This window comes from Dipodomys ordii, unplaced genomic scaffold (assembly GCF_000151885.1).
Source record: "Dipodomys ordii isolate 6190 unplaced genomic scaffold, Dord_2.0 Scaffold15, whole genome shotgun sequence".
NCBI classification, from domain to species: domain Eukaryota; kingdom Metazoa; phylum Chordata; class Mammalia; order Rodentia; family Heteromyidae; genus Dipodomys; species Dipodomys ordii.
The window spans coordinates 15264583-15275804 of record NW_012267231.1 but is presented as its reverse complement, the minus strand read 5'-3'; the positions used below and the strand labels follow the sequence as shown (position 1 = coordinate 15275804).

The 11222-nt window shown below is 46.7% G+C and overlaps 1 protein-coding gene across 1 annotated transcript in view; it reads left to right on the top strand.

The window, feature by feature from the left end:
- The first annotated feature begins 5920 nt into the window (after nt 1–5920).
- The window catches only part of Nptn (neuroplastin), a 61066-nt gene continuing 55764 nt past the window's right edge, over nt 5921–11222 (top strand). The window contains exon 1 of the mRNA XM_013012105.1: nt 5921–6082. Within this exon, the coding sequence (XP_012867559.1) occupies nt 5992–6082 (91 nt within the window). The 5' untranslated portion in view covers nt 5921–5991. The remainder of the gene's footprint in view (nt 6083–11222) is intronic.

Below are 11222 nucleotides of genomic sequence, written 5' to 3'. Positions count from 1 at the left end.
TCTTCCTCATAGCCTCCTTCATTCCTCACTGCTGATACAACAGGGCGACGTTGAATATTTGTGGGAGTGGCATGCAGGCAGTAGGTTGGAGATATTAGGGTCCTTGCAGCTTCTGGTGGTACTGGTTCTCACCTAGAGAGCAAGACGTGTCTTTCCTTAGCAGGAAAACTTAAGAAACACAGTGTCACCAGGGATCAGGGACTAACAGATTCCAAGTTCTTCCAATCAAGGTTGCCATAGGTTCTGGCTCCCCAGAGCCCCTGTGGCAGGTAAATAGAACAGCAGTGCTTTCTTTCCCATCCATTCCAGGGGCTTTATCAACCAATCTTCCCTCTCCCTGAAAGTGGTCACTCTTTCTAGAAAGATTTTTCTGCTTCTGGAGCCCTGCCCTCCCTTGCTTTTCCTCTCATTCACTGGTGGCTCTTTCTAGTTTCCAAAGGTTGGTTCATCTCTCCTCAGCCTCTTAATATTGGGGAATCTCACAACCTAGTACCGAGAATTTGTTTTTTCAAAGTCGCCGCCCACTCCAAGTACACACTTAGTCATCTCATTTAGCCTGATGGTTTTAATGTATTTACATGCTATCTCCAATCTTATTCTCCATCTTGGAAGCTGCCTTTGAGTGTGGCCTATCCAGGTGCCTGCTTATATTTGATCACATTTCCAATAAAAACTTCCACACACACCCCAACTAAACAAAACTGTGCCATTTGTCTCAAAGCATCCCCATTTCAGACAGGCAAGTCCAGTCTCCAAAAATATCAAGGCCCAAACCTCCCTCCCTGCCTGCCTCCCTCCCTCTCTCTCTCCCTCTTCCTCTCTCTCTCTGTCTCTCTCCTTCTTCTCTCTCCCCTTCCCCCCCCTCCCCCTGATCACCTCCACATAAGCACTCCTGGCTCTATCTTCCAAAGAAACAAGGTGAGCTGTTATGGTCTCCCCTCCTATCCATACCATACCATGCTTATCATTAGCCCAAATTGCAATGACCTCGTGTGTGTGTGTGTGTGTGTGTGTGTGTGTGTGTGTGCTGGTCCTGGGGCTTGAACTCAAGACCTGGGTACTGTCCCTCAGCTTCAGCCTTTTTGCTTAAGGCTGTTCACTTTAGCATATGAACCACACGTCTACTTCTGAGGTTGTTTTGTTTTTGTTTTTAACTGGTTAATTGGAGATTAGTGTTTCATGGACTTTCCTGCCCAGGCTGGCTTTGAGCCACAAATCCTGATCTCATCCTTCTGAGTAGTGAGGATTACAGATGTTAGTCACTAGAACCTAGGTTCTATATTTTTTTGTTTTTGCCAGTCGTGGGGCTTGAACTCAGGCCTTGGGCACTGTCCCTGAGCTTCTTTGGCTCAAGGCTAGCACTCTTATCACTTGAGCCACAGTGCCACTTCTGGCCTTTTCTGTTTATGTGGTACTGAGGAATTCAACCCAGAGCTTCTTGCGTGCTTGACAAATACTCTACCTCTAAGCCACATTTCCAGCCCAAACCTAGGTTATGTCTTAAGGAGAGATTCTCTTTTCCTAAATTTTAATCTGAAACATTTCCAGGGCTTCTTGATTTCCTGGTTTGCACCTGCTAACCATCCTGAAACAAAACAGGGAAATGAGGTGGGGGTTCAGAGGAATGGTGTAGTCTGATTAGAACCATGTTGTAAGGCAGAACACTTCTCAGGAGAAAAGGCAGACTGCCCAGACATCTGTCACCGTGTGACCACTGTGTTCACTATTAACCTGACAAACCAGCAGTCTCTCCAGACTCTGGGAAGGGGATCAGTCACCTAGACAGCATCCGGGCTATTCCAACGTTAGTCTTAGTGTCGCACACTCTCTCCTCTAGAGTCAGAACCTATTAATTCTCTTAAAAAATACTATGTGGGTCAATTTGACTGATTTTAGCACAATTATTTCTCCATGGACTTTTAATCATGTGAACATGATCACAGCAAGGCCTCAACGTGGCTATGTAATTTTCTGGAGGTTAAACTTGGGACAGATCTCTCTCTCTCTCTCTCTCTCTCTCTCTTTCTTTGCCAGTCCTAGGGCTTGAACTCAGGGCCTGGACACTGTCCCTGAGCTTCTTTTTGCTTAAGGCTAGTGTTCTACCACTTAAACCAGAGTCCTACTATTGTCTTTTTTCTGTTTATGTGGTACTACAGAATCAAATCCAGGGCTTCATGTATGCTAGACAAGTACTCTACCACTAAGCCACACTGCCAGTCCAGGAATGATGTTAAATGGGGATTTCCACACCCCCTGGGGAGCTTATTGGAAATCTATATAGGCCTCACACTGGATCTACTGAGTCAGAAAGTCAGGAAGTAGGGTCTAGCAATGTGGGGGGGGGGCTGGTCCTGTGGCTTGAACTCAGGATCTGGGTACTGTCCCTGGGATTTTTTGCTCAAGGCTAGCACTCTACCCACTTGAGCCACAGCTCCACTTCCAGCTTCTTTGGTGGTCAATTGGAGATAGGAGTCTCACAGACCTTCCTGCTTTGAGCTATGATCTTTAGATCTCAACCTCTGGATAGCTAAGATTATAAACATGAGCCACCAGTAACCAACTGTTTTTATTTTTATTCTTCGATCCCAGTACTGGGGCTTAAACCTAGGCCTCAAGTTCTCATTTAGGTTGTTTTTTCCTTCCGAAGCTAGTCCTCTACTGCTATCTCTGGCTTTTCACTGTTTAATTGGAGATAAAGAGTTTCACAGACTTGCTCTCCTGCGCTGGGTTTGAATCTCAATCCTCAGACCTCAAGCCTCCTAGGATGACAGGGCTTGGTACAAAATGTTTTTTCAGGGGCCTTCCATATGATTGTGCTGTTGTCAAATTTAAAACAACCAAAATCCATGCACACACCTATTTTCAATTTTTGCAACATGTTGGAATTACCTGGAATTAATGATATACTGATTCCTAAGTTTCCAAGTTTCCAGAATCTGATTGCATTGATCATGTCTAAGGGATTGAGAATTTAAAAAGTTCCCCAGGTGAAGCCATTTGCTGGTGGTTCACACCTGTAATCCTAGTTGCTCAGGAGGCTGAATCTAAGGATCACAGTTTGAAGCTAGACTGCACAAGAAGTCGGTGTGACTCTTATCTCGAATTAACCACTCAAAAGCTGTAAGTGGAGCTGGGGCGCAAGCGCAAAAATGCTAAGGGACAGCACCCAGGCCCTAAGTTCAAGTTCTGGTACTGACATACCCACACATAAGAGCCCTTTTTTGTTGTCAAGATGATGTACAGAGGGGTTACATATACGAGCCCTTTTTAGGGATGACTGTAGGGTGTAACCTTGGAGGATGTGGTTGAGTTGAAGAGGTGATTGGAATTTAGAAAGTTTAAAGGAGGGGGCTGGGAAGGTGGCTCAGTGGTAGAGGGCTTGCCTTGAATGCCTGAGGCCCTGGGTTCGATTCCTCAGCACCACATAAGCAAAAAGAAAAAAAGACAGAAGTGGCACTGTGGCTTAAGTGGTAGAGCACTAGCCTTGAGCTGAAGATCTGAGGGACAGCGCCCAGGCCCAGAGTTCAGGCCCCACGACCGGAGCCCCCCCCAAAAAAAGTCTAAAGGATTGAGGCAACAAGGATATTGAGTTGGTCACCTAACATGGATGCTGAACTTGGTACATGGAGTTCAAGGATGACTCCAGGAGTCGTATGAGGCAGGGCGAAGACTACATTCTCTGAAAGATAACAAGCAAGATATGCATATATACCAGAATAGCAAGAGCTTTAAGGGAGGATCTGTGCAGTAGGAAAGTGGAAACCCATTTGGAAGTTCAAGTTCAACTGTGGGAACATTGCTACTGTATTATTTTCACTAGTCTCCTTCCCAGGGTCGTGGGAACCATACCTCATCAATCATCTTGAAGTCACTCAATTGGGCATGCTTTATTTCAGACCTTCCCACCAGGGTGCGCTACGAACTACTGGAAAGCACACCGCTATACCATCCCTGGAGGCCAGCAAAGTGTGTCTCAGGCTGAGTTCTGAGGATCCCAAGGGTTCTTCTGAGGTGTTATATTGGAGCTTAGACATCTTGTAGGGATTTTTTTTTTCCTGATTTTCAATCATATGTGTGTGTGTGTGCTGGTCCTGACTTAGGGCCTAGGTGCTGGGTCCTTGAGCTTTTTTTTTTTTTTTTTGCTCAAGCCACAGATCCACTTCTTTTTTGGTGATTAATTGGACATATAGACTTTTCCTGCCTGGACAGGCTTTCAACCACGATCTTCAGATCTCAGCTTTCTGAGTAGCTAGGATGACAGGTATGTACACTAGTGCCAGTTTGGAGGTTGTACTTTTAAGATGAGCCTAGAAACAGGCAGAGAGCAGAGTGTTTGGCATGAATGAAGGCAAGCACCCTGGGCAGGTCATGTCCTCTCTGGGTCTGTTTACCTATGGCACAAAATGGGCATCATTGTTTAAGGTTTTCTTGTTGCAAGGATCCAACTGGGATATTTGTTATGCAGCAGAATGGTTGCATCCAATGGAAAGTTAACATCAATTTAGAATCTTGGTTCTTTCACAGACTGACCCGAAGCTGTCTTGTCCGTTCAGATGAGACACATGCCAATCGTTTTGTCACACACACCTGAGATTTAGGAATATCTATCTTTTATCTTTAATCACATGTCATAGTTGTTGTGGCTATGGCTAGAAAACTGTCTGGAACATTGTCCAGACAGGACATAGTAGTTGAAGCCGAGATCTACTTTCTCTGGATTCAACTCTTTGTGTGGCAGAAACACCCAGGACTGTGACACAAGAATGATCTAGGCCTCCTTGCATGCTAACCACCAATGCCCAGAGTGGAACAAAGTGTCCCATTATAAATAGTTCGTCTTTCTTCCCCAACTTTCAGGCAACTAAGGTGTGACCCCCCCCCACCCCACGTGCCCCCAAGCTCCTGAGGGCTCTTGTCAGCTCTTTTATCTATGGGGTATTCGCCCCTTTTCTTACTTGTACATGGTCGATTAGGTTGTGAATTCTGCAAGAGCTGCAACTATTTTCCTGTAGGTTTTCATCCTGGGCTGGGCACACAGCATGTGCTCAATAAATGCTGGCTGTATTCAAATACCACCGACGAGGTAACTTAAGTTAGACACAGGCCCGAGTCCCTTTCGCAGAACTGTACCTGCGGACATGCAATTAGGCTGGTTGAACTTGAGGCCCTGAGACCTAAAATAAGGCCGAAGTGGGGGTGCGGGGGAGGGGGAGGGGGGGAAAGCAAGGCGGGGGCTGGAAAGGAGGGCATTTCAGGCCGCCGGAGCAGATGTCCCAGCAGGAAGGCTCAGCAACTGCCACGCTTTGCCTGGAAGGGGAAAAATAAAATAAAGAGAGGGAGGTTGGGGACAGACTCGGGTGCTGGTCTTGGGCAGATCAGGAGGCGGAAAGAGCAGGTTTCCTATGGGGACAAAGAGGGGAGGGGGGCTCTGGGGGCGGGAGAGCTACCCCGGCCCGCAGCCGACGGGGGAGCACGGGAGGGGCAGGGTGGGTGGAGAGAGCACGTCGGATCCCCGAGGCAGCCTCTTATTTATGGGCGCTCCAGGGCTGCAAGCCGGACGCCCGGAGCCTCCCAGGCCAGCGGGGAGGGGAGGTGCAGCCCCCTTCCTCGTCACGTGGCCTAGAACGCCCTTGGCACGTGACCCATCTAGCGCGGAGCCAATCAGCCTCCGCAGGGGCGGGGCCTCCGAGCCTAAGGGGCGGGGGCTACAAGCCGACTGTCTCCTCTCCTCGCGAGACTTCCAGCCGTTACCGGTCTACCGCCCACGGCCGGCGACGGAAATCTCGCGAGGCTTGGGCGCTGCGGCGGTAGGCGGAGGACGGGGGAAGGACGACGGAACGGAGCCGCGGCTGCCTCCCGCCCGGCCTCCCTCCCTCCCTCGCCTGCTCGCTCCCTCGCCAGCTCGCTCGCCCGCCCCCTCCCTCCCTCCCTCCCTCCCTTTCCGCGGCCCCGGTTCCGGCCCAGACGACGTTCCGTCTTCCACCGGGGAGGATGTCGGGCCTTTCGCTCCCCCGCGCCTTGGCCCTCACGCTGCTGCTGGTCTCTGGCGCGGTCCTGCCGGGGCCTGGCGCCGCTCAGAACGGTAAGCGGGGCGCCCGGGGCGGGCCCGCGGGGCTGCGGGGCGCCGGGGGCGGGCCGGCGGGGCTCCGGGGGCACCGGGGGCTGAGGGGCGCCGGGCCCGAGGGGGGCCGGGAGCGGGCTCGGGCCTGGTGTGAGGGGCTTCGGCGGCCGCGGGGGCCGAGCCTAACCTGTCAGGGCGTAGGTGCCCGGCGGGCGCGAGGCCAGGGCCCGGGGAGGCGGGGGCGTCCTGCGGGGAAGCCCGGGGTGCGGTGACCCCAAGGCTCGGCGGGGTGCGTCGTTGCGGGTCGGTGAGGGGAGGTTGACGGAGGAGGTGGGGGGGAGTGGAGGTCGGGTAGTTAGTCAGCTGGGGTGGATGAGGAGGGGGTGCAGCGCCGCGGAGAACCCGAGATGAAGGAGGGCTCTTCCCCCTCCCCCCCCCCCCCAGTGCTGAGGCCGACCGGGGATTCTCCGCGGGGCTCGTCACCCTGGTGACATTCTTTAAAAGAAAGGGAGAAGCTGGAAGGGGGGGGAGGGGAAGGAAGGGGAGGGGAAGGCCCCGAGAGAACGTGGTGGGGAGCTGAGTACTCGATTCGCGAGGCGCGGGGTAAGGGGGTGGGGGTGGAAGGGAGTGAGTGGGCCGGCTGCCGTCGGGGACGCGGAAGGGGAAGCGGCGGTGTCTCCCCGCGAGCTGCTCGAAGATGGGGTGCAGTGCCCGGGCATTCCAGGGTGGCAGTTGGGGTAGAGCGCAAAGGAGTTTCTAAATAAGGAAAGGAGAACGAGCCGAGGATGGGAAGAAAGCTAAAAGGGAAGAGTTATTAGCAAAGTAAGGGTGCCTGGGCGTGGGGGAAGACGGGAAAGGGAGTAAAATGCAGGAAGCCAGGGTGGGGGTGGGATGTCGGCGTGCGGAGTGGAAGATAGATGATTGGGAAAGGAGGGAGAGTGGTGGCCAAAATACTGGATGCTATGGGTCGGGCTTGGGGGAAGGCAGGGACACAGCTGTCACCGCAGTGGAGGGTTGAGAGCAAGGGAGGATCAAAGCTAGACGGAGGGGGAGTGGGTTTTGGAGATGTAAAAGTTTCAACGCTGAAAAAGGTGTTATTTCCGAGGAATAGGAAAGATGCTTTCGGTGATGGAAGCGAGGGGCAGTGAAAATGGGAGAACTGGGTTTTGAACTGAAGCTGTTTAGAGAAAGAAGATGGAGAACGGGGGCGGGGGCAGGGTGGATTAGAGGCTTGGGGGGGATCCAAACGAAGCAGATTCTGATCGAAGGCATGTGTTAGCATCAGCTGCTGAGTTGGTCTTTAAGTGAAACTACAGAGATTGTGCACCTGTTTCTGCTCTTGTGGAGGAAGAGACTATTAAGAGTTTTCAAGTGTGGAGCCCTTGGCTTGCCCCTGTGATCCTAGCTACTCAGGAGGCTGAGATCTGAGGATCTGGGCTCGAAGCCAGCGCAGGCAGAAGTCGACTCTTAACTGTAGGTAATCACCAAAAACCAGAAATGGAGTTGTGTGGCTCAAGTGGTAGAGTTACAGCCTTGAGCAAAAAAAGCTAAGGGGCTGTGCTCAGGTTCTGAGTTCAAGCCCCAGTACTGTCCCACCAACCAGGTTTAGAGACTTTTATTTTTTGGTTACAGTCCCTTAGCCTGGCGATCACTTGAGTCATAGCTCCACTTCCGGCTTTAGAGATAGTTTTTCATATAAAAAATTATGATTACTGGAGCATGAACTATGAATTATTTTTACAAATCAGTGCTCCTCCTTGTTATACAAGAACAATTAAAACTTAAATGGCTTTAAAAATAAATGGTAGAGCTAGTGGAATTGTATTCTAACGAGAAACTAGGCTTAAAGTATTGAAGATTTCAGTGAAAATATATCACGGGATGGAAAAAAAATTGCTGGTTTGATGTAAGAATTGGTAGCACCGAATTGTGCTAGTCAAGCCTTATCACTGCAAAGGGTCAGTATTTTATTGAGTATGTTAAGCATAGTGGCATTTTTTCCCCCTGTTTTTCGAAGTATGAAGCTGTTGTAGAAGACAGAGTCTGATTTGCCTTAGCGGTTAACTCAAGTGTTAACAATGTGAGTTAAGCATAATTCTGATTTCCGGTATTCAATTTATGGAAATAGCATGGTTTCATTTTGCATAATAGGTTCTTGATCGTACATGTGTAATTTCTGCTGACATAACTTATAAAGTGGTGAAATGTAGTTTCTAAGCAACTAAAGCAGGGTTTTTGGATAGACCTCCAAAGCCTCATCTGGTGGCTCTTAGTGATAATGTGTTCTAAATACAGCATAGTACATTTCTCTTAAAATGAGCTTGAATCCAGTCACGTGATGTGACCTGTGAAGTGAAACTGAGCCCATAGTTGACCCAAATGAATTTAAGGAAGCAAGAGCTATTTTTGAGCTGGAGTTTATATGGTTAAGGATGTCATTTTATAATTTCCTATAACGTCATATTGTAATGTAGTTTGTAATTAGTACAGCCCTGCAGTACTGAATTCATGTAATGGAGTCTTTACTTTGTGCTAGTACTTTGTACTGGTGCTTCAGAGAGAGTGGTCATGCTGCGATGAAATGTTAAAAATGTTATTAAGATGTTAGATTATATATTAAAGTGATACTTGAAAAAGTAAAAAGACCCTTTTCTGGATTGAGGATGTTAGAATGAGTATAGATGGTTCCCAAAAGGCCTCCCTTTTCCAGGTTGTTGATACATACCTGAGGTGGAGGCAGAATTCCAAGCTCCAAGCACCCTGAGCTATAGTGAGACCCCGGCTCAGAAAACCAAACCAAACCCAAACAAGAGAGACCTCTGTCTTAATTATTCCTGAAATAAACAATTTGTACTGGATGACCCCATTGTCTCTTTCAAAATGAATCTATGACCCATTCCATTACTATAGGGGAGTCAAGGCTTTTGTTCTAATGGGTATTCTTGTTTGTTGATTTCTATATGTATCATCAAAAATGTAATTTATTGTAAGGAAGAAACTTAGGAAATTTAAAAGTTTTAAGACTTGCTGGACACTAGTGGTTATGCTACTTATCCCAGTTACAAAGCTCAGATTCTGGAGGATGATGGTTTGAAGCTAGCTGGGGCAGAAAAGTCTGGAGACTGCATCTTCAAAATAATCAACAAAGCTGGGTGAGAGGTGTGGCTCAAGTGGTAGAGTGCATACCTAGGAAGTGCAAAGCCCTGAGTTCAAACTCCATATTGGACAAAAACAACAACAAAGAACCCTTTTAACAGAAATTGTGTGTAAACCAAGTAGCGAACAGTGATAGAACTGGGTTTGCTCTTGTTTTGCAGTATCAGGAATTGAACTCAGGCAAAGGAACTCACTGTTGGTGAGCTACATTCCAGCCCAGAACTGGGTTTGAGTTACAGCTTCGTGTAGCTGAGTGACCTTGAGTAAGACAAGCCTGTTTCACCTTTGAAATGGGGATTATGGTTATGCCAGTCCCCTAGGGATGATATGTGGAATAAATGATTAAAATGTCTACTGGCGTTTTGTGTCAGTAAATGTTACCATCACCATTATTATCCTTTAAAAGATGGCAATATTAATTATTTCTTCATGTATATTTTGAACACTTCATTGTTTATTGCTTCTGTCATCTTGAATAAAACTAAACAGGCCATTTGAAGACTCCAGGCTGATTGATTTTTGCTGTATACTTGTTAGAAAAATGACTAGCTGTTCTTTTCTGTTGCAAGTTATGGGGAAGAAGTTCATGCTTCCATTTGAGTTTCTAGGAAAATCGATGGCATTAGCTCTTTTTTCTTCTAGCAAAGTAGTATTTCTTCTTATGAGTCAGGTATTACTTTTCCACAGAATACCAACATTGTTGAGAATAAGAGAAATGCAGTGTAATACCTGGCACATAAATGTTAGCTGAATACATAAATATGAAGTGTAAAAATAAAAAAAGTGTAATATATTGATGCTGAAAATTCCAGATTGGATAATTAAGACTTCAGTGAGAAACTAAGAAATTAATTTTATTAAGCTAAAATTTTAGGAATCATTTCACTCGGGTTACACCTAGGTAGTGGTGAATGTTGTGCTTTGTAACAATGCCATGTTTGCAGTAGTTAATTCATGAATCTCTTCTGTTGTTTGGCAATTTACTAGTGATGGCGAGTCACCTCTTTGGGTGAACTAAAATAAACAGCAGATGCAAACCTTAGTAATGATGGCTGTGGCACCAATGTCAAGCAATGGATCTTAACAAAATTAATTCAAATACTATTTGGCCAGTTAAATAGTTGACCTTGTAATAGAGCCTTTCCTTGGGAGATATATGCCTCAGTATCTCAAGAGACTGAAATGTCACAGTTGATCTAATGGAGCACCCAACCATGAGAAATTGGCCATAGATCTGGAAGGAAAAACCATGTTACTACATCAGGACCTGTTCTTTGCTTTGTTTTACAAGGTTACTAGATCTACTAGAAATGGAGATACAGACTTTTTTTAGTGTGTCTTGTCTAACACAGAGCTTAACCTATGAATAACAACAAAAGAAAAAGAGATTCTTAAGTACAAATGTATTCAATAATTTATTTGCCAGAAATCATGTGTCTGATTTTATGTGAAGTATACAGATTCTCATGAGATGTTTGAGTTAAATTTTTTTCTCATTAATGCAATTTTTAAAATCTCTTACTAAGTTTTTGTATTAAGAGGTTTCAGTTCCATGTCAGGTTACTCCTATCATTCTCCCCCATTTTCCTCCTCCAATTGCTACCCTATGTAGTTCAGTTTTCTCATAATGTGCTTTGATTATAATGACTGTTTGCTTACCTCCCCTTGGTTCATATCCTTTCCCTAATAACCCTCCCTCAACATGTATTTATAGGTTTTGATGTGAGACTTTTTTTTTCATGGACCATACCTCTAGACATTAATAAGTAAAGATAATATGTTACTGCCTTTGTCTTAGTTTTAATTTTTTTTTCTTTTTTGATACTGGGGATCACACATGACAGGCAAGCACTCTACCACTGACCTACATCCTCATCCCTAGGCCCCAATTTTATCTTTTAAATAAAAAGTAATTAGGATTTAATAAATGACAAGTTTCCAATGAGTTAGGATGTTTTTAAATTTAATTAGCTTGGGGCTGGGAAGGTGGCTCAGTGGTAGAGCG